At 37.5% G+C, this 24,735-nt stretch overlaps 1 protein-coding gene across 3 annotated transcripts in view; it reads right to left on the reverse strand.

The window, feature by feature from the left end:
* Nucleotides 1–1,375: 1,375 nt before the first annotated feature.
* Nucleotides 1,376–24,735, reverse strand: part of GSK3B (glycogen synthase kinase 3 beta) — a 214,735-nt gene continuing 191,375 nt past the window's right edge. For 2 of the 3 annotated variants that reach the window (XM_004772792.3, XM_004772791.3), the window contains 2 exons: nucleotides 18,989–19,087; nucleotides 1,376–6,301 (listed from right to left, as the gene is read on the reverse strand). In XM_004772792.3, the coding sequence (XP_004772849.1) occupies nucleotides 6,234–6,301; nucleotides 18,989–19,087 (167 nt within the window). In that variant the 3' untranslated portion in view covers nucleotides 1,376–6,233. Of the gene's footprint in view, nucleotides 6,302–14,732; nucleotides 14,783–18,988; nucleotides 19,088–24,735 lie in introns of all 3 variants that reach the window. The other variant, XM_013046044.2, reaches the window with a different exon arrangement.

Here is a 24,735-nt window from a genome sequence, read left to right on the forward strand (position 1 = left end):
TGGCCCCCTCATTAGCCAGAGGTACTCAGCAGCTAATCTCTACCTGGCCCAGACATTAAGGATTCAATTAAAGCACTGACATCAACAAGTTTTCTTGTGGGAAGGCTGGGGTGGCCTCTCCTTTCCGGAGAAGAGGCTATAAGTAGAAACAGACATTTGGTTGACCGTCCCTTCCCAGTTTGACAACTCGTAGGCCCCATGCTGTGTTACACAGCAGCTTCCATTTCCTCTGGACACATTCCCTTAACATGCCCACAGTGCTGGTGAGTGGAAGAATATGTTATACCTGAGAAACAGGAGGCTGAATCATCACTTTGGGTCACTTCCTTTCACAAACTTCTCCATGAAGAGCTCTGCAACCTGACCCCTCCCTTTCCTCACTACTCTTTCTAGAACACCTATGAAGTGGCATCCACTACCACGGTTCTCCTGAATTGTGACCCGAAAGGTTGGTCGGTACTGTTTGGAGGGCAGTCTTTCAGGCTTTTAAATTAAAAGGGTATCGTTCTCAATTCCAACTCAAATAGGGCAGGAAATAGAAGAGTAGTGAATCCCAAACAAACACATCAAAGCCATCGGGAGGCCCATCATCCTACAAGTGCCATCTTTATTTTTGCATTTTTCCCTCCTTTCCCCCTACCCTCTGCAACTGATAAACATGTTTAACTATTTTTCAAGTATTAGCTAACCCCACCACCACAATAAATAAAATAAGCAAATAAACAGAGGAGCAGACTTTATCCAATATAAATTCGTTTTTATTGAAGCAGCAGTCACATGACTTCATATCTAGCCTTTAGATTAGGCCTGACAAGAGTGAGCCAGCCCTAAAAAAAATGATGTTTCTTTTTGCACTAAGAGACATAACATGTTTACATACATCATCCAGTATTGGAAATGAGCAGATGCAAACACAACATGTGTTGGTTACCTGGAGGTACAGCCCCACGGTTTGTGGTGTTCATATATTTTACAAATACTCCCAAAGACCATTACTGATGGGATGAAAGTTAAAAGAAAATACAGCTACACCAAACCATGAACACAGTAATCAAAGACAGCAGCTTATACACGTTTTAAAAATTTGTCCCTTTCAAGGACATTTTCTTTCTTTTCAAAGCAGTGTCTGCAAAGCTTCCTCTACTTCAAATCCAAAGGTTTCCAAGATGGAAGCTGCACCTCTTGGGGCTATACAATGGAATACGATAATTTAAAGAACGAGAACTAGTGTTCATATTTTGATTTTAGAACAAAGATCCATGTTTCTCTAATTGGAGGAACGGAGATGGTGATGTGACTACATATTGCAGTAGCAAAATAGGCAGGGTAAAGAAAAGAGGGGTGGGTACTGAAATAAAGACCACACACTTGTGAATTTTAATTTCATTTCCAGGCTAACCTACTTTTTATTTAATGCAAATTACAGTACCAGTTAACTATTTCCAAACCAAGTCACATAGAACAAAATGTATTTACAAGGAAATGGGGAAAGGGAAAAAAAAACATTGAGCATACTTTTCACAAAAAAGTTTATATTTAAAATGAAAAAAAAATCAGTCACAGAGGCATTCAAGTAGTAATAATGTTATACAGATTTTGCTTTTCCTTTATATCAAGACAGATTTGCACAAGTGTTTGCAATAGTTTGTATACAACCCACAGTCCTTTATATATATATATATATATATATATATATATATATAATAAATTGTTTAGATTTGTTTTTAAGATGGAAGTGGTCACGCTAATTGGTATGTGTACAGGCCCAAGTGATCCATCGGCAACACATTTATAAATGCAAATTTTACAGGCAAGCACATTTTCATACACCTATCTGTATCTGCCTGTAGACAGATATAGTAAGAAAAAAAAAACTTAAAAATGAACACAAGGAAGTTTACTTTGTCAAGCTAACCCCTTATGTACTGGTTGTCATTTTGCTTTTATTGCAGAGGTGCAAAACGGAGCAACAAACTTGAATAAAACATCATAACCCTTGTGAAAATAATCCAAACCCCAGGGATTACTTTCAAAGCCTCTCAAACGTAGACCTTAATCTGGGACTCTACTCTGCTTCTAGTTGTTTTTTTTTCAGTGGCTCAGGTTTCTACCAGAAAAGACAGATTTTATTGTAAAGCATGCTTACTTTATTTTTCTATATAGGGGAGAAAGTGTTCGGCTCTGTGATTAGATGATCACTAACATGAACAACAGAAATCAGATATAATTTTGGTTTAAAACAAAGGAAAAAACCCCCAAACTCCTGGGGATCTGGCATTGGCCAAGCTTCCTTTGGAAGATTCCAAAGTTAAATCCCTTAAAAAGGAAAGGGAAAAAGAAATGAAATGCCAGTGTCTTTATATCCACAGGGATAGAGAATACAACAGTCCTCTCAGAAACCTTTGCATTGGTGCAGACAAGATGACTGGTTAGGCAGGCTTTGTTAAAACACAAACCAAAAATATGTGTCTAAAAATTAAGAGGACTTAAGAGACAGACACAACATGTCACTGGGAAGAAGGTGCAGTCTTCTGCCTTGTTGGAATGAACACACGATGTTTCAAAAATAGCAACCTTTGGTTTGGTAAAGTTTGTTTTTTCTTCTACTCAAGACATCTTATATATGGAATACTTGGAGGCAAAACAAATTTTAATATTTTTCTTTCAAAAAAGGCCTTCATGATGGGCACACAGTTAGAATTAAATTTTTTAAGAAGGAAATGGAAATGACATTCCACTGAACAAGGGGAGAGGTGGCAGGAGGGAGGGGATGGGCTGAGTTCCCTCGGTAACACGGCAGGCCTCTCTCGGCACGGTGGCACTCAGCGCAGTAACTGCTCGTAGTTGCACTAGAGCATTTTGGACCGCGGATGGAGCAGAACCTGATACTATTAAGCAACTTGGATTTATAAAAACCAACTCTCTCTCTTTCACTTGGGAAGGAAGTAGACAAGGGGGAGAGAGCATGGAAGGCTCCTGGACTTTGCTGTTTCTAAGACCCATGGAAGGAATTTGGGGAAGAGATGAGCAAACTCGAATCTATTCGGTCTCTTCCAGCTCTAGGGCTCCCTGGCATGACACAAAGTCCCTGGGTGGACCAATTATGAAATGAAACTGGTCACTGCTACTGACTGAGGAGGAAAGAGCTGCTCATAACCAAAACAGAGGCAGGGCTTAAATGCAGTGAGAGCATGAACACGGTTTCCTCTTTCCACTCCTGAGCATGGTATCACTGAAATTAACTGTGGAAGGGGCAAAGACACTGTTAGGAGTGAGTTATTATTTCAAAGGGAAAGGGGTAGGACAGGGAGACATGGATAGAAAAACCAATTAAAATTTGAGAAATGAAAAACAAAAACAAAAACAAACACATGGAAGCGAAGGCACTCCAAACTATATAGATACACTATACATTGCTAGAGTTATTGTTACAATAATACAGGCCGGCACCTACTGTACAGAGTTAAAACTATATGGCTTTAAAAAGCTCGTCTACATTTTGTCTGATTATTAAACAGAATCACTGCCCTGAACAGTAACTTTTTGCTCATTAATTAACAGTTCCTGGGTCCACATATTTACATACAAAACAATAAAACTTAAATTTAAAAACATTGAAAGAAAATATAATGTACAAGCTTGAATTTGGTGAGGAGCTTTATTATTATTATTATTATTATTATTATTATTTACAAAAAATATTCAGAGACCTGGATCTCACTTGTATAAAAGAGTTCTGTGATACCACCATGATCCTTGAGAAAGAAAAATCATGCACCTCAGCCCTCACACACACACATACAGAAATGAGAGAAAAGCATCTGACTTTTCTCTTTTTCTCTTACCCCATTCATGGGGGCAAAGGAGGGTTGTTTCCTAAAACAAGCACAGATTTTTATGGACTCTAGCAAATACACTAAGTCCAGAGTAGTGTCTGTGTCCAAATGTTTGGCTGGGCAGTTTGGTGTGAAAGCAGGTCCTTTTCTCTGCCATAGACCTGCTGTTCAGCTTCTTTATAAATCCTTTCCGAAAATGGTCTACCAAAGCATTCCCTTTAGGAATTTACCCGGCCAAATACTTTGATTCAGACTTCTTTCAAAGCTTAATTAGCTCTCAGAAGCACATTATGAAATGTAGAAGTCAGTTTGTTCGATTTGGTTTGACTGAGTGTGTTTCCTTTCTCACGAACTCTGATATAACCAGAGGTTGGAGAAACCCCTTTTGTGGCCAAAGAGCTTAGCTAAACAGTGAGTGAAAACTAAGATGGCTCACAGTTGCCCTTCTGGGTACGGTTCACTTCAGCAGGCAGTAGGACTCTCTTGGAGAGTCGCATACACTTGGTAAAGAAGCAGGACAGGGTACTGGGACCTTCGATGAGGGCTGCCAAGAGACTCCACTTCCGAATCACCTGGAGGGCAAGACCCCTAACACGACCTAAGGTGGCCATGAGGAAGGTGAAGGGAGGCTACACATGATCGAGGGCTCAGCTCTATGGCCCTACAGGTATCAACTAACCTTGGAAGGTGTGTAGGGAAAGACTGGGTAGAAGGGAAAGGCGGCCATCACTCAAGTGATCTTTAAATGTAAAGTACAACTGATTGTGCCTTAAAGATTCATAGGTCGAGTAATGGCCCATAAGCACCAAGGTGACTAAGGTTCATTTTAGAGTATATAAGGCCCACAAAGATGTCAACCTTAAAAGTATAAAACAAACTAGTTGTGAAAATCTATTTCCTCACTGCAAACATAATCCTTCAATCCTCTTTGCTTTCCAAGGAATATTGCTTTTTCTTCAAAAACAGGAACTGAGTCTTACACTATTCACTGATACACAAAGAAAACAAACAGAAACTCTTAGCTGGGTGTGGGGGGAAACATTCTTCTCATGCTTCAACCAGTTGATTTTGATACTGTGGACAAAAATAAAAATAAAAGGCAGTATTGAATCTATGTATATATAACATATATACATACACACATTTATATAATCAGCTTTCCTATAAAGTCAGTAGGTACACGTGACTGTTTATACCATTTTGATGTGTAGTTCTTAATATTCCTACCATCTAAAACCACAATGGTCTATCTGACATACATAATAAATAAAATTTTAAAAGCATGAGGTTAAAAAAAAAGCTGAAATTAAATACAGATTCTAGATTTGGATTTAAAATTAGAACTATGTGCAGAATGTGGCAATTTCTGCAAGCTCAATTTGTAATTAAAAATATGAAAAATAAACCAGTAGACTGTTACAGTTCACATTATTTAACTATAATGTCCTCTCAAGTGTATCTTTCCAAGGGAAGCAACTTTAGAAACAAATGTGGACAAATTCATTCACAGTGGTGAGATCTGCTCTTGACCTGTCCCTTCCTCCAGGTTCATCAGCTTTTGACCTCTGCAGCCAGAGTGACTAGCTCAACATCCTTTTCAGTCTTCTGGTCACTAGTTTCAAACTGCACTAAAACTTGCAGAGAACCTTTGGTCAGGCAAAGATCCACCCTCAGAGCACGTATGCTCCTCCTCTGATAGCCAATTTAAGTTTCTTCACCACTAGCACTAATTAGGAGCAAAAGAAAACCTTATCAAGTCAATTAAGAATCTTCAAACTTTATTGACCTCCCTGGGTTACATACAAATGATACACATTTTCTTTTTTGTCTGCCACACCTGCCACCAACATGCCAAAGGCAAGTCTTCAAATACCCAAGGATATGGATTAATTTTACAAGTGACATTGAAGTCCCCACTGAGTTACACCTGCTAAGCTCCCAACCAATTTCAAGCTGTGCACTATACCAAAGTCTTACACTTGACTTTAAAAGAAAACAAAGTTCAAAAAAACTTCAGCACAGAACAAAGTCGTCTTCTTTTGCGGAAGGGGCATGAGGCAGGAGTCCTGTTTTTAAAGTATACAACAGCAGACTTTTGATAAAAAAAGATTGTCGTGGGAGAGAGATTGTGTGTTCTAGTGCTCCGCTTTCCCCTCCCCACAACCCCTCCCACCCCCTGGATCTCCCTCAAAGTGAGAATACAATGAAATTGGTTTGTATTTATAGATATTTTACAAGGTTAAATAAGAACAACAATAATAATAAAAAAATTGAACACTAAAATGAGCAGGTTTTTTTTCTCTTTTTAATTTTCTTTCCAAACGTGACCAGTGTTGCTGAGTGACACTCAAGTAACTGGTGGTTTTCCCCATGCAGCTGCTGGCTGCTCGGGGCTGTTCAGGTGGAGTTGGAAGCTGATGCAGAAGCGGCGTTGTTGGTCTGTCCACGGTCTCCAGCATTAGCATCTGCAAATCGGAAGTCCCAAGAGAGAGCATGAGCAATGCTTTAACACCCCAAAGAGAAAAGTACACTGCCTCCACTGCAGACTGAGCTGTGTGGTCTTCCAAGCTGTATCTGAAAAGGTTGTTTAAATATGGCCAATACTATGAAATCTGAATTTCTTTCTGCTTAGAGCTGAGTCCGTGCCTTGGCCTGGTGTTTGGTGCAGGAAAGACAAGTGTCTTTGAGTTAGTTGGGGCCTGAGTAGCAGTACATGCATGAATACTCAGTTGGGAGTCTGGCTCACTTGAAAATAAATAAGTGAACAGTGCACAGCTGGGAACACTTGCTAAACATTCTGAAGCAGATTACAGTTCACCATCTGCTTAAGTGGGTAAAACGGGTGGAGGCACTGACCGTAACATGGGTCAGCACTGAGAGGTAGAAGCACCATGTGTAAATCAACTGCAGCTGCTTACTTTCTAAGTATAGTCCTTCTTCACTATTTGTAGAAATGGAAGATAATGAGCAAAAAAGGAACAGCCACTGCAGGACTGATTCACTTCTTCAATTCAATGAAGCATCTTGCAGTCAAATATCTTGGCACAGAGTTTATTTCACCTAATCTTTTGGAAATATGTCTAACTTTATATTTAACTCTAACTCCCCTACCCACCCCCCCCTTTTAAGGTTCATCATTATTTCACAGCACCTATTAACATGTAAGTGGGCATTTAGTTGCATCTGGACCAGCACTGCCTCTCAGGCAGGCAACAGACTGCCGTTTCAGTTGCCCGTCCAGCTGTGTCGCTGGGCCCTCGTGCATGTGACTGCTAATACATACTGCTGGGCATATTTTTCTCCCAAACACTTGACACTGAGCCCTGAGCAAGAAGAGAAGTGGCTTAACTGGGATGGATAACTTCTAAGAGCCATCTTCCTAGAAGTCACACTGCCCTTGACCATCAAAGCTGGTGACACCAAAAAAACAAGTTCCAAAGTTTTGTCTGCCTAGAGACTGAAATGCTCCTATATCCTTTGAAGGGTAAACAAGTGTCATGGCTGAATGTAACATCTGCCTTTGGATCTTTTTTGTTTCAATTTTTTGATTACAGCAAGAAACAGAAGACCCGGAGGACAGGAACGCTTTACTTAAGGATTAGCTGTTCAATTTATCATTCCAATGGCCACTCTATAAAAACTACATGTTTTTTCTAAATTCCTTATTTTAAGGGCAGCATTTGGGGAAGAAATGTCAAATCTCTCAATTTGACTGGTTATGTTTAATTCATTTAATTTCCTTCAAAAAAACTTATGGCTGCTTCTAGTCCTGTTTTCATGAAAATAAGTGCAAACATTACAGGATCAGGGTCCATGCATGGAGTCATATTAAATCATTATATGGCACATGGGACAGGTGGCAAGGTATATGACACAGAACCTTTCTCCGAAGGCAGGTACGTGCCTTTTCCAATAATCACTACATAACTATGTCTAATACTTCAGTCATGACTCCTGGTTTTTCTTAGATAAGCCCGTCCTAGTGCAAATTTTACTCTTCAATGATCACCCAAATTCTGTCATCAATGACAACATCAATTTCTGTCCAGGTCACATGTTCCTGTAAGGATTTCTCACGAAAAACAATCATTTTTGTAATTCAGGCACAGGCTGCTTTAACCTATTGAGCCACCCAGGCACTCCCGCAGGCTGCTTTAAAAACAAGTCTAGCAAATGCCTGAAAGGCTGCAGAGCTATTTCAGAATGATAATGATCCTCACAAATCCAAACTTACTGTAGCATTTCCCATGAGATGGATGACACTTGGAACCTATGCGTCTATGCGTGATCATCAGCAAACAGCACTTCTCTTTTTAGTATGTGAAGAGGACAGATAAAACTTTCATGTTCTGGTCTTCTAGACTTAAGAGATTTCCCAATCATGAGGAATTCACCAGCTTGACCATGACAGGCATGAGCTACACTGGAGGACACCCACTAAGGTTCATTTACGTAGCCATCCAGTTCATTATGTTAATTCACTCTCTAGCAAAATCCTATTGTGTGTATGAATTTGAAGAAACAAATTCAACTTCTAAATAATAAAATCTGAAAAGACATGTAGTCTCCTCAGGTTTGTAATTTAATGGTTTTATTATTTTTTTCTCTGAATTATCTCCATATCCCCTATTAAGTAAAATTTTAACAGCTAAATATTTTGATTATAAATATCCTTGAAAGCTAAAGTCACAGCACTGTATTCATTCATCAAACAAAAACAAATAACCTTTGCCTGCTGCAACAAATTACATTTAAAATCAAATTATATACATCCTTTGTGAGAAAAAGAACAGAAAGATGTTTTTCAGAGGCAAAGTACAGGGAGGAGAAATACAACAAAGAAAATGGAAAGTTCTACAACCTCAAGAGTAGCTCCCACAGAACACCAGGCTTACTAACTGAATAAAACTGCATTTTTAAAGTTCTTCTTGGTACATACTTACTTTGCTCCTACTGCCAATTCTGTAAGCTTATTTTATGTAGTTGAGTTAATATGGCCTTTTTACAATAAAAATGTTCATTAATTAAAAACTGTCACTGGATTTGGATGTTTAGTAATTTCTTTAACATTTCTTCTCAAATATTTAAACAGAAACTCCCTTTTAAAAAAACAAAACAAAACAAAACAAAACCCAGAAACTCCTTAAAAGGGCACCCGGATGGCTCAGTAAGTTAAGCCTCTGCCTTTGGCTCAGGTTGTGATCCCAGGATTCTAGGATCGAGTCCCGCATCAGGCTCGCTGCTTTGGCGGAGAGCCTGCTTCCCCCTCTCTCTCTCTGCCTGCCTCTCTCCCTACTTGTGCTCTCTGTCTGTCAAATAAAAAAAAGAAAGAAACTCCTTGGGGCACCTGGGTGGCTCAGTGGGTTAAAGCCTCTGCCTTCGGCTCAGGTCATGATCCCAGGGTCCTGGGATGGAGCCCCGCATCGGGCTCTCTGCTCAATGAGGAGCCTGCTTCCCTTCCTCTCTCTCCGCCTGCCTCTCTGCCTGCTTGTGATCTCTGTCTGTCAAAATAAATAAAATCTTTATTTAAAAAAAGAAAGAAAGAAAGAAAGAAAGAAAGAAACTCCTTAAAAGCACCACAATTCATTTTGCTCCTGTCTCCAGCATTCCCTTTCCTTTTCACATTCATACTGGTAAAGGTGAGGCTTCCTGGCATCATGGTTTTAAGGACAGCTAACAACTTTTGATTATAAAGCATCAAATTCAACTATGAATAACCAAAGACTGTACCGTCTTGCTTTTAGTCCTGAGATGCTATCCTGAAATTCAGTGATACATCTTTCTTCAATCTAGTCCAGCTCCACAAACACTGAGAATGAGACCCAGCTGTACCACTTGATAGCTATGTACCACTTAACAGCTTTGTGACAATAGAATAAGTTATTTAACCTCTTTATTCCTCAATTTCCTCATCTGTAAAATGGAGATACTACCACCTGTCTATGAAATAAGGCCTAGGAAGGTCTCAGCACAGTACCTGGGTATAGAAATTGTTCAGTAAGTGGAAAGGCAAAAGAGACATCTAAAAATACATCAACTGTACAGTTTAGTGTGACTGTAATAATCATCACCACCATAATGTCAGTGGCAGCAACTGTTAACATTTGGATGCTTACTAATGTACCAGACATCATACTATGTACATTGCAGGTACACACCTAAGAAATAGGTACAATTATTGCCCCCATTTTGCAAATGGGAGAAATAAGCACAGAGGTATTAGAGGAAGAGAATGATGGCCTTTATGGGGACTACAAGGGACAGCAGAAAAGATTTCCTAGCAAAGAAGAAAAGAACCTAAGGGGACTTTCATTCAGACCTAACTCCTACATAATCCACTATGATTTCTAGAAGCCTATTTCTATTATCTAAAAGGGTTACTACATTAGAACAGATCTGGGAATTTATAATAAGAATGAAAAGTACAGTTATTTTATTTCCTAATTCTTAGTCTGTATAGGGTATGCAAAGATAAAAGTGTTTTGGAAACAAATACAGAGGTCATTATTTCAAGCTTCCTAGAAACCAATGTCCCTTACCATCCTTCTGATGCTACTTCAGAACCAAACCAAAGAGGGACTTGAGGAATAGAGAGAATGATCAGCTTTGAGGGACAGTTATTAAGATCATTCTTACACACTTGGTAGCCCCCTTCCAAGATGGCCCCAATGAATCATGTCTTATGGGTGTTTATGCCCTAATGTAGTCCCTTCCCCCCAAAATAGGGCCGACCTATGTAACCGATAGGATATGTGCGGAGACAATGGTGTATGACTTTCAGAGTTAGGACATAAAAGATACTGTGGCTTCTACCTTGCCCTCTTTCTTGGATCAGTTGGTCTATGGAAAACCAGCTGCAACAATGTGAGACACTTAAGTGGCCTTATGAAGAGCTGGTACAAAATGGTAAGGGACTGATGCCTCTCGCAGCCGGGACTGATTTGCTAAGCACATAAATGAGTCATCCTGGAAGTACCTCTTCTAGCCCCAGGTAAGCATTCCAATGTCTGCAGCCCTAGCTGACATTTGACTACAACCTCATAAAAGACCCTGACCTAGAACCATCCAGCTCGGCTGCTTCTGAATTCCTGACCCATGTAAACTATGTGAGATAATAAATGTTTATTCTTGTTTTAGGCTGCTAAATTTTGGGGTATCTTGAACATACATACAGGTCAAATAAGTTAAATGCCAGGTAGAATTTATGCCCACAAGCCCATGAGAGCAACCCTAACCTAGTCCCTCTACAAGATATGTATGTCTGCTCCTAATAAAATATACAAAAGACAAGGAAAATTGCATCAGATGATCACTTATTTTTCCCTAATTCTAAGAAGAGTCTATGGTTCTATGGCTTTTGTGCTGGATATGGCAAAGGGAATTTGTACATGTATTTAATGAAACCAATTTTATTCTGTGTGACTTCAGAGATAAAAATGACAAGTGGGGCAACCCCACAGCGAAGCTAAGGGTGATGCCCCCTCTAAGGTATTAGGTTCCCAATAGAATCCATGAGGCTCTAACTTTTATCCTAGACAAAATTTTTATGTGTAAAATTCCATATATGATACATATATTTTTCTAGGATTGGACCCACAGTTGCTCCCCCACCTCCCCTCCTATATTCTCAGAGATCTATAAGAGTTGCTAGATAAGTGAGTCATCGATTTATTGAGCTGCTGTCTCAATACTGAGGAAAATGTCCCACCTAGTTGCTCAGGTCATAAACCAAAAGTTGTCACCATGATTCTTTTCTTTCTCTACTCCCTACATCTAATGCATCAGCAACTCCTGTCCATTCTCCCTCCAAACGTAGTTTAATCAAATGTGCCAACAGGGAGGGAAGGAAAGTGAATGGAAGACCCCACATTTATAAACTGTTGCCGAAGTGTTTAAATAAAAAGAGAGTAGCAAATAAGAAAATAGGTTGGGAGGAAAGCATAGTGAGTGAACATAGGAGGCTGGGATTCCAAATGTTCTGCCACCATGAATCAGGGTTCTGCAACTATGGATCTATCTAAAAGATAAAAGCCTTGTAAGTGATACAAGTGTTCACTGTTTGGCCTGAAATGTTCTATCTGTACTCTCTTATAGGGTGGCTGCTAACTATATATGGTTACTTAATTTAACTGAAATTAAGTAAAAATAAAAACTTCGTTCCCTACTTATCATAAATACATTTCAAGTTCTCAAAAGCTACAAAATCCTTAATATTTTTTATCATTGGCAGATTAGCAAAAGCATATATTTCAAATATCAAATTCTTTTAATATTTTATATGTACTTTATAAGTGTGTTTGGTTAACTTTAAGTACACTTTTATTTCCTTATTTCCTTTATGCTCTCTGAGCCCATTTCACGTGTTTCTATTTACTACTATCTCATTCTATAATAGTTACAAATGTCTCATGACAGGTCAACTTTTCTAAAAGATATTATACTCAGAAAGTTCCTATTCAAGCTGTTCCAAGTGGAAATATCTTTATTAAAAAACTATGTTTCAGGTGTTAGTGTTACTAACTGACACTGGAACAAAAAAGACCATTTTTCACAGAGAATCAAATGTACACTCTAAACTTACATTTAAATTGTAATCATAATCTGCATTAGTGAAATAAAAATATAAAGTATAAAGGGAAAGACTCAATTTTCGCTTTTCTTTTTATAATGTCTACTATGACTTTGACAATTTGGGGTGTATAATAACGAGGGGGAGTTATCCCTCCTCAGCAAGGTATTATTACCTCTCTTTCTTCATTTTTCTGAGGAAAAGGTGTGACACAAGACACCAAAGTGGCTTCACTCATTTCAAAAACATAACTGCAGGGGCGCCTGGGTGGCTCAGTGGGTTAAGCCGCTGCCTTCGGCTCAGGTCGTGATCTCAGAGTCCTGGGATCGAGTCCCGCATCCGGCTCTCTGCTCAGCAGAGAGCCTGCTTCCCTCTCTCTCTCTGCCTGCCTCTCCATCTACTTGTGATTTCTCTCTGTCAAATAAATAAATAAAATCTTTAAAAAAAAAAAAAACATAACTGCAATTCAGATGCCAGTGAGCCAACCAAAAAACTAACAAAGTTGGAGGGCCTGTCAATAAGACCTTATATCTTATCTGCCAGCAGCAGAGAGATCTTAGACACTCTGGGCTCAGGAGTAGAGCACATTTTAATTAGGAGGGTTGGTTGTTCAGGGTAGGTAACTGAAGGCCGTGAGAACACAGGAAACATATTCACCTTTTAGGTTAAAAGATCTAATTTGGAACAAAGAATGAGAAAAGGATATCAACAGGCGACTTTAGGCAAGGAACTGAGGAACATTTGAAGAACATCTAGTAGAATGTTTCATACAACATTTCTCAACTTAAGATGATTTTACATTACTTTTGGAGGGAGAGAAATTCAGGTAAAAATTTTGACTCAATAGGAGAAAACACGTTTTGAATAAAAAGAAACAATTTCCTGGAAGTGATACTTAACGACGCTCTGAGGAAAATAATGACTAAGCAGGCTTGACTGTAGGTATCTACGCAGAAAACCAAAAGGAGCCAAAAGGACGAAAGGGGTATAGCACTGTACCTAAAAAAGACACCCACATTCTTTGGCTACCAAGTTGGTAATACCTAAAAATAGATGTACACACTTGCATGCAGCACCTTCCCCACCCCACTCTGGGCTGGTTAATGTTAAGGTAATGGGAGAAATGGAAAAATACGTGCACTGCGAGTGGGCAGTATAATCTGGGATTAGCTTTCTGGAAGGCATTCTGATATATATTAAAATCTTAAAAAAATTTATAATCTTTTGACTTGGCAATTATACTTCTAAGCACTGAGATCTAGTACAAACGTCTAAGAATAAGAAATCAAGTTAAATAAATTATGATACAGGCTTAGGATGCACAGTTATATACCCCCATCCCTTGAATAGCAGGGCCCATATTAAAAACAAAAACAAAAACAAAAACAAAAACGAAGGCATCTCTCTCTGCCCATTCATACACAGACTAAAATATAAAATGATGTTACCTTCCATTATCTTTGGAATTGAGAATACGGAAGACTTTTATTTTCTAAAATAACTATATTATTTTTTAACAGAAAAAAATCCCCATATTTTTAAGAAATTCCATACATATTTGGGTTAAGATAAAGAGACAACAGAAATGAAAGGGTTGGGAAAAGGAACACTTGAGGGCAATACCCTGACGATGATAAAACCAGACAAGATATGGATATAGCTTTCCCAAAGCACACTGTACATTGGCAAAGAGGCAAAGGATAATAGTACTTGGGGAGGGGATGGATGGATGGTAACTATGATTTTAGAAAGTATTTGATCCATGGGCTTAATCTGTCTAACATTTCAACTCTCAAAATTAGTAGAAACAAACAAACAATGGGATAAATTATTCTGGGTTAAATTCTGCCCAACTAGAAAGAACTGGCTGGTGATGTAGGTGGCAGGAATTCTGAAGTAATAGTATGTAAAGGGAACCACAGGCCCTGGCTAAATCTGAGCCATGACCTCAGTAAAATGGATTTCAAAAAGTTCAGGGAATAATAGGTTTGATTTTACAGCTATAGTCTTCAAAAGGAGCTCAAAACCGACAAGAAGTAGAAAATTAGGAAAAAACAAAACTCTGACCAAGCAATTGCAAATAATCTCAATGCAAAATAAAGGGAGAAGAACCAAAGAATTCAACTAAAAGGGATTTTCTCTGATGAGCTCATCATTTTAAATACAGGTAACTTTAAGAAGAAGGGCACACATTCAAGGAAGAATAGAAAATAACAATGTGAACCTATAAAAACAGGTTAGATTTGGTTTAAATAAACAGCATAAGGTATTCAAAGCAAGGTCAAAAATAATAAAACCCCCTGACCAGGTAAAAAGAGAAGACAGACCTTGTCCAACTCCTATCATGATTCCCTTTTCTGTTAGAAGGGTTTTCAACCTGGAAAGGATATAACAAAAATCCTAATAAACAAAATGTAGCCCAAGAAAGGTGAGGGCAATCTACACATTTTAAATGTCTTTAAATCCAGAATCTAAAGTCCAAGAAACAAATTCCAAAATGGATTACAGAAACTCACAGTGGACAAATAGCGACATTAGAAATCTCCCTAAGTCTTAAAAAAAAAAAAAAAAAAGTTTGATTTCCATTCTTGATAGTGATACCTTAAGAATGGAAAACTTTCTTAAAAATTTTTTTTGACAACAAAGCATTTTACAAAACATCATTAAAATGAATATTGTAAGGCTGGTCTGTAGCTAAGGAAACAACAAGAGGGGTAAACAATTATTCAGAAACCCCCAAAAGAATAATCTCTAGTAAGTCTTGCTTTTAGTACCATTTAACTTATTTTATCAGTAATTTGAGAAAAGGCAAAAACATCTCTAAGGAGGCCCTGCCTTGTACTGTTTGGTATGTTTTATTAGCTGCTTAACAGTGGCAAAAAACTGTTATGTTTATGAAATGTGTAGGTGATATATAATTGTATAGAAAACCCAACAACCTGACACTTAGAACATATTCAGGATTAGGATTTGAAACCCTCACTAATATGGAAGGCAGTTAGCCATCATTAAAATTTGAGGACCTTTGTGTGTAACCCAAGAATAGGATCACTGAGAAGAAGAAAGTATAGGAGGACAAATTTCAGGGTGAAAAAAGGATAAACTTTCTAACAAAATGATACAAAGATGGAATGTGCTTATTTTTGTAGTAATGAGCTTCCAGTTACTGCTATACAGAAGCATGGGACAGATGGCTTCTTCTTAGCAGATAGTAAGAACATTAGTGGAAATTAGTGTTTTTTAAATTTAATAGCATAACCACTGCACTGAAGGAAACCTTACTCAGAAAACTGATATATAAAGATAGAGAAAACTGCTCTAGCTGAAATTCTCTACCATATCTCACACTTAATTGACATGGCATTGGAGTACATGAATCTCTAAAGTGGTTTATATTTGAACAGTAAAACTATAATTTCTCAAGATTTATTTTTCTAAATAGTTTAGACAAATGGGAATTTCTCAAGATTTATTTTTCTAAATAGTTTAGACGAATGGTCTCCCAAATGGAGTAAATGAGAGGATGTCATGGAGAAAATAAGAATTTACATATATAAAAACATGTGTATGTTAAAATGATATATTATATATTATATATACTAAGGTTATATACTAAAATTATATATTATACATATATAAAATTATACTTTATGGACTATTAAGAATAGTATATATAATTTCAAAAGTTTCTCATCAGAGCCATGATCAACTATAATGCCTCCTGATACTGAGGTACTTTTTAAAAAACAATTTAGAAAGAGTATGAGAATTTTTGAAAGAAAAAAAAATCAAAATCCATACCCACTAATTTAACACAACTCTTTCAATTTTTGTATATTAACTTATCCTGTCCCTATCCACATGCAAGCATTCATTTTGGCAGTTACCAACATGCCACATAAGATCTGGTAAGGATTTTTACAAATGTCTATAAGCTACATAACTGATATTTTTGTGATTATATAAAGATGGAGATTTCATACTGTATCAAAACAATTTCTTCCTGTTGACCAGTCAGATCAGACTGGATCTCCTTTTTGTTATTATGTAATTATTCCTATTTCTACCTCTGTACATGGTAGCTTTCTGTCTTCTGTTAGAAGTATCCTGAAGATTTCTGAAGTGGGATTAGTGAACTAAAAAGCATGAACTATGATACTTCTTGTTCTATATAGTAATGCCTTCCAACAGGTCTTAATCAATTCACTTGCAGTCACTTTCTGAACTCTGAGCATAGCACCAACTAAGAACCTTGTACACATTACTTCTTACTTCTTAAAAGTCTATATAGCGGGTATTTATTATTCCTGTTTTATGGATAAGGAAACTGAAGCCATGAGAGATAACAAGAACATAAATATTTTAAGGTCTTATTAAAGAATATAGCCCACACTGCCAAATTCTTATTCAAAAAATATATATATACCCATACATACATATTTATTTAAATACAGATAGCCATCAATGTCGCACGATCAAGTCCTTCATCTAGATCAGCATTTCCTGAGATATGTTTGGTAACATACTTGGTTCTCACTACTTTGGCCCAAAAGAAAACTTTTCCCCTGACCATAATGTGGTGGTCTGCCACAGACTCACACCGAGGGGCACTTAAAAAAGTATCCATATGAAGCTCATTATTACCTTTACTGTTGGAATGGTAAAGGGAACTTCATTTAATCTATCTCTTACAGTAAAAAATTTGAGGCCCCAATGATGAAATACTTCTCAAACAGCAGGCCCAGAAACATTTTGCTTCTCCTAAACTATCAGGGTGCTAATCTAATGAACAATGGGAAATTTTAACATGTAACATTCCTTTATTTAGCCACTAGGAAGCACACTATCTGATATCCTCTGGTAACTATCAAGATACTCAAGGCAGGCATTTTTCTCAACTAATTAAGTCTGTCCTTAGCCTCAGCCTACTATTCCTCTATTAAGTTCCTCATATTCTTACGTACTTCAACTTTGAAGTAAACTCTCAGGATCAGAGTCTAATCATTTTGCATATTTATGTCAAAATGTGATATAAATGGCTTTAAGAATATATATATATATAGCAATGAAATATTTTGGGGGGTCTGCTGTAACTTGTATTGAAGCCACATAAAAATCAGGTTATACTAGGCAATTTGCCCAAAAAACCTACTTTAACTTGTTTAGTATCTCACACTAAAGAAATCATTTAAAATTACCCAAAACTCACCAATCATAATTGGTGCTATTGTATTTCTAACTTCATTTTTACTCATATTCTAAAGCAATTCTAATAAAACTCCTGGAATAAGCTCAACAAGTAATTGCATTTGTTCAGGGTTAGGGGCTATTTCATGCTTTGAACAAACAATGTCATATAAAATCTAACTTGGGTTAGGGGTTTATTAGGTTTATTAATAGCTCACATAAGCAACTCTATCTTCCTTCTAAATAAATTGGTGATAGTTTTAAAATTCTTATATTTAAAAAATTTAAACCACAATTCAGCACATTATTTTATTTTTACAACATTATTCTAGGAGAGCAAAGCCACGCATTTTACAGATCAAGAAAACTAGTAAGACATATTAAAACTAATAAAGTTCAAACGACTTTCTCAAAGTAGCATGTGCTGATAGAACTAGAACTAGAAAAGAAACCTTTCTTTCCAGACTTTTTCTGGAACGAATGTAGGCCATGGACTAGAAATGTTTCTCAGCTTTATTAGCAATGCTCTAAAAAACTTTTGCACAGGAACAAACAACTGTGTGTCAGACAACAGGAGATGGATTATGACCTTATTGTGGAATTGCAAGAACTAATAAAGAAAGATTTTATCTCCTGCAGCATCAATGCCCTTAGGCAAAAATATGTCTGATCCAACTCAGTTCAATGTAAAATAGATGATTTACTGAAAACAGAGTCAGCTCCTGACATTTGCTTTTTAGAGGGGGATAAAAAAGTGTACCAAATTCTGAGCCTAATTGTGTTATTGTATTTCTTACTTAATTTAAACAGCATCTGGTGATTCTTTAAAGAACTTTAAAATTCATTCAAAAGTTGGATATTTGCAGAATATCTGCAATTCTCACTAAATAAGGCCCCATTAGCTGGCTAAGAGATCAGCAGTATACCAGAACTCTAACCGGGAGACCATGAAGGCATTTTTTTTTTTTAAAGATAAACAAGATATAGTCATATACTGATCTAAACCTTAAATGTATTTGCATTAGTTTTAGTCCTTTCAAATGCTCAAATTATACCAATCTATATTTTATATTTGTTGAAAGTTTGCCTCTCCAGCATACATGTATATTTATCAAGAAATTATATAGAAAGTATGACTTCAAAGGTAACTAAGAGGACAGAATTTAACATTATAGTAAGATATTTATAATTTATATATAAAGTATTTATGGGGTCCTTTTGTGCTTCTTTGGAAATAAAGCAACATTTTATTCACATTTATTCATTTGGCTGTGGTATGTTTTTGAAATTTGGAGGGTATTAAATGTTCACATACATCACATGAAATAAAATGGAGGTAATCATTATCTTTTTAAAAAAAAATGAATGTTTTTAGAGAAGACACTTGTGTTCTCACCTGAGGCTGCTGTGGCATTTGTAGGGGTTGAAGCAGCTGCTTGAATCCGAGCGTGAGGAGGAATAAGGATGGTAGCTAGAGGTGGATTACTTGACAGTTCTAAAGAAAAGGTAAGACACATATTAGAGCCCATTCTTAACTCTGTATCTGAAACTACTTTTATTGGTAACAATAAACATAAAGTACATTAAAACATTGGCTTAAAAGAAAAAAAGACAAGATAAATGTACATCTAAAACTAAATCAATGAGCTAATAATCAACTTACAGAGCAAGTCCACAGAAATGTTGTACATATAACTAAGGCACTATCTGCTAAAATTAGAATATGTCTGAGAATTGAAGGAAGCCTGGGGAACTAGACTGGCCAAAAGTTTGAGAATAAGCATATTACTAAGATATATTTCCATCTTTCATTAATTTAAATATACTGTGTGTGTATGTGTATGTAGGCACCACTGCATGCATGGCCCAACTGTTAAAGTTTCGTTGCTTTATTAAAAATAAGAATGCTTTTATTCCATTCTATTTTGCTTTCTAACTCAGTAAGACTGTTGCTTTGAAATAGGCTTTTTACCAGCATGTGGAAGTTTCTATCAATTCTATACAGAGTGGCTTTCTTCAAAGAATCAAGTCCTATATGTAAGTCTCAAGAAATAATTTACGATGATATTGAATCTAGTGATGTAGACAGATAGCAAGGAGTGCGGTGAGTTTTTACATACAAGTCTCTGGTGTTAGCTTTAGGTAATGTGACCGTTCTCCTGGTCCTCCCAGGATAACTCTGTTAATTTTTGTAATTCGAGCATTTACCCAGTGGTTTTCATTTTCTCTCTAGTAAGTGTTGTAATTTGAAGGAATAATTACACAACTATACAAGCTACAGGAAGACATTATTCTCTGAGTTAAGCATACATTTTAACAATTCACAGATATGGCATGGAATAAAAAAAATTAAATAGTACAATCTTTTTTTTTTTTTTAAAGATTTTATTTATTTATTTGACAGAGAGAGATCACAAGTAGGCAGAGAGGCAGGCAGAGAGAGAGGAAGGGAAGCAGGCTCCCTGCTGAGCAGAGAGCCCAATGTGGGACTCGATCCCAGCACCCTGAGATCATGACCTGAGCCGAAGGCAGTGGCTTAACCCACTGAGCCACCCAGACGCCCTAAATAGTACAATCTTAAAGTAAATTTTCATAACACAAAACTAAAGATTTTAAAGATTTTATTTTATTTGACAGAGAGACAGTGAAAGAGGGAACACAAGCAGGGGGAGAGGGAGAGGGAGAAGCAGGCTTCCCATGGAGCAGGGAGCCTGACATGGGGCTCCATCACAGGACCCTATCACAGGACCCTGGGATCAGGACCTGAGCTGAAGGCAGACAGTTACAACTGAGCTACCCAGGCACCCCCGAATTAACCATTTTAAAGTGCACAGTTCAGTGGCATTTCATACATTCACAATGTTGTATAACCATTCAACACCTCTGTCTAGTTTCAAAGCACTGTCATTACTCAAAAGGGAAACCTTTCAGCAGTCACTCCTGATTCATCCCTCCCCATGAGACCCTAGCAAAGAAAATAGTGTTTTAATACTATAGTTTAAAATGTTTTCTGAGGGTGCCTGGGTGGCTCAGTCAGTTGGGTGTCCAACTCCTGATTTCAAATCAGGTCATGATCTCATGGTTATGAGATTGACCCTTGCACTGGGCTCCACACTCAACACAGAGTCTGCTTTTCCCTCTCTCTCTGCTCCTCCTGCTCGCTCTCAAATAAATAAATAAAATCTTTAAGAGCAAATTAAAAAAAAATAAAAATATTTTCTGTTGTAAAGCTCCATTACTGACTTACTCAAATTGGCATCTAAATATCCAAAATTTGTACTAAATGATACCAGATTCTGATTAAAAAACAAAACAAGGGACACCTGAGTGACTCAGTTGGTTAAGCAGCTGCCTTCCGCTCAGGTCATGATCCCAGCGTCCTGGGATCGAGTCCCACATCGGGCTCCTTGCTCCGCAGGGAGCCTGCTTCTCCCTCTGACTCTGCCTTCCACTCTGTCTGCCTGTGCTCGCTCTCACTCTCTCTCTCTCTCTTACAAATAAATAAATAAAATCTTTAATAAACAAACAACAACAACAACAACAACAAAACAAAAACAACCAGCAAGCTGATGCCAAGATTTGTGAAAGATGAATGGGAGCAAAAGCCTAAAACTGAAAGAAGACTTTCTGCTTAAGTGAGAAGATGTAGGGCAGCTTCTCAAATTAATAGATGGAAGACAGTTGGAAAACCACTACTCTACTGTTTAGGTTTGAAGAGATGCTGTTTTCTCAAAATCAGCTTTAGTAGCTGTATTTGTTGTCACTGAGGAACAGAAGATCCTAGGGTGTTTTATTTCACATTAGTCCTATTTCAACCTATAATCTTATACCTAAGAAAGCAAGAGAATCCCTACTACCATGGCTGATGACTCTCATGGTTCTAGAATAAAATTAATGGATGTGGTACTTTTCATTAATGTAAAAAGGAAGACTCACTATCCCATTTACAATTAAAATCTGCTAAAAAGGTTTCTTTAAAATTCCTCTAACCATTCATCCATACTCCCATCCACCTATCAATACTGAGCAAGAAAGTGTGTTTCACGTAGTAGGTCTCAGGACAGAGAAAAAGATAACTGTCTTTGATCAACAGAAATTGAAGACAATGGAAAAGACAAATAAGCTAGCAAGAAAGGCATTCAACCTATTCAGGATACGAGCACCTTTTTTTTTTTTTTTAAAGATTTTATTTATTCATTTGACAGAGAGAGATCATAAGCAGGCAGGGGGTGGGGGAGCAGGTTCCTCGCTGAGCAGAGAGTCCGACGCAGGACCCAATCCCAGCACCCTGAGATCACAACCCGAGTTGAAGGCAGAGGCCCAACCCACCCAGGCGTCCCTAGGATACGAGCACTTTTAAATGAAAAGATCTCTATGGCCAAGGGCCCAACATCTAAAAGAAAATCTAAAAAAGGAAAAGATGACCAGAGATTTTAAGAGAAGACATTCTGACAAAGCCACTTTTAAGATAATCTTTAAAATAAACTGAATATTGTCACATGTGGCCCATGTTGCCCACTTTCTCCCATTCATTTACTCTCTTTTATCAGATCATTCATCTTTCTATGTATCAGTTTGCCCAGTGGAGGGGACATGGTGGTTTTATGTGAGATTTTGTGAATGTCACACACACAGGGGCAGGGCTTGAAAAAAAGCAACCTCTTTTTCCTTAGGGAGGAGATAGCCATTTTGGTTTTGAGTACAAAAAGAGGGGTAACTAACGAAAGGAAAGGAGAAAAGTGAAGAAAATAAGAGGCAAGAAAAGGAGAAGCTATGGATCCTGGAGGTTTTGCCATGACCAAAGACAAAGAGGAGAGTAAGTAAAGTCCACAAAATAACTAAAAGGACTAGATTCTTAATCTAGAGTCAATAAGTAGCCTTTGGGTGGAGGGGAGGGCTTTTGCAAATTTGTTTAATCTAACATTCTAAAACTTAAGAAATTCTAACCACCTCCCCCATCTCTAGAACTCACTGTTCTCTTCCTTAACTATAGGAATTCCTTGAGGTTCACTGTTTTCCATCAGCTTTCCTCTACTTCAGAGAGGTTGTTGTCATAACTTTTGCCTATATGAAAGAGGAAGCCTCCTTATACTTTGCTATAGTCCTGTTCTCTACACTAAAGTCTGTCCCTTTTGTGGGGACAGACTATAGGGCTGGCACAAAATGGCTGAAATGATTTTTTGCTCATGATAATTACTACCCACCCCCAGTCACCCCGTATATCCATGACAGTGAGCAGTAAAGAAACTGAGACAATGAATGTGGATACAAACTGCAGAGTGAGCATAAGAATGTGAAAAAGGATGGTATTTTAGGGGACAGGAACAACAGAAGGAGCAAAGGGATCTCTTTTAGGATCAGAGAGAGTGGGTGTATTCTTGAAGACAAAGAATAAGCAGTGTAGAAGAGACTGATAATAAAAAGAAAGCTAATTTTTTTAAAAAGATTTTTTATTTATTTACTGGACAGAGTGAGAGATCACAAGTAGGCAGAGCAGCAGGCAGAGAGAGGGGGAAGCGGCTCCCCGCTAAGCAGAGAGCTCGATGCGGGGCTCGATCCCAGGACTCCGGGATCCTGAGCTGAAGGCAGAGGCTTAACCCACTGAGCCACCCAGGCGCCCCTAAAAAGAAAGCTAATATTTATTGAATCAACAGGTGCAAGGCTTGAGATTAGGGAGATAATTAAGGGAATTATGAGGTCCATAATACTGAAGTGGGCTAGTTTTGGAGAAGAGGTAGGAAGAATAAGACAGACCATGTTTTATCTCAGAGACATGGCTCAAAATAACATGGCAACAAGTTCAGAAGGTTTTAGAAAAGTTAACAATGGTAAAAGTTTCTTTAACTAACTATAGATGCCATAAAACTGTGCCATCAAAAACCACACAGTAGTTTATCAGGGCATATCAAGAATCTTTTGATAGCCATATCAATCATTACATGATCTATAACTAAATATTTCAATGGACTAAAGAAAAGCCAAATGAATTTAAAAAGTTATCAATAAAACTAAATAGGTATCAATCAACCAAAAGGCAGACCAAATTCATTGAACTGAATTTTGCTGCACCATTGTTTATAATGTAAATAAGAGAAGAAACATACCCATGAAAAGATAAATTAAATGAATTTAACCATACTTGACTGCCTGATAAATCAATCTTTTAAAATATTAAAGCAAAACATAAATCTAGTTGACAAAATCTTAAGTACTCCTTGAAGTTTCTTTTCTTCCAAATATATGAGTCCTAAATTTAATGATAAGAGGTAGACAAGAAACTTTCCTGTTTTTTTCTGGGGGGATGGGGATAGAAACAGTGGGTCAGTGGCTACGTAGGGTATATGTTTGTTCAAACTGTGGATAGTGGGAAAGCTGAGGATAAATTTGAGAGAAGCAATCAATGTGTTAACTAGAGGGAAGAAATCAATCCCTTTGTTTACCAGACCTTCTCTTACGGTGATGTAAAAAAATACCAGTCATGGGGCGCCTGGGTGGCTCAGTGGGTTAAGCCGCTGCCTTCGGCTCAGGTCATGATCTCAGAGTCCTGGGATCGAGTCCCGCATCGGGCTCTCTGCTCAGCGGAGAGCCTGCTTCCCTTTCTCTCTCTCTGCCTGCCTCTCCATCTACTTGTGATTTCTCTCTGTCAAATAAATAAATAAAATCTTTAAAAAAAAAATACCAGTCATCAGGTAAAAAGTCATCTTTTTCATTAGCTTTGAAACTGACCCTGCAGATCTCTAAAAAGGAGTCCCTGAAAGAGGCAGATTTACTCTTTCTTCTACAATTAGTTTGAGGTCTTCACTTGTGTTATCAGGCTTCCTATCTACATATGAAAATTGCCAGTGGCTCTTTATAATAAGTACTATTTCTCTACAAAAAGGTTCAGACGATTTTCACAATGGCATGTCCCTTTTTTTGAGCAGTAATTCAAAGGCTGGAATGTGCAACTTGATCTCACATATTACTGAATTCTAATGTTGCTTATCTGGATTTTTTTTTTTTTTTAAAGATTATCAGCCCTATCCTAATGGCTCCTCTCCTCTTCTAACAATTTCAAAGTGCCCAGAAAATCCCTGACCAAGTTTCTAACTAAATGTTAAAATTAAATAACTAAATTAATTAGATCAGACAAACAGTAAACAA

This window comes from Mustela putorius, unplaced genomic scaffold (genome assembly GCF_011764305.1).
Source record: "Mustela putorius furo isolate JIRA1106 unplaced genomic scaffold, ASM1176430v1.1 tig00003834_pilon_pilon_pilon, whole genome shotgun sequence".
NCBI lineage: Eukaryota > Metazoa > Chordata > Mammalia > Carnivora > Mustelidae > Mustela > Mustela putorius.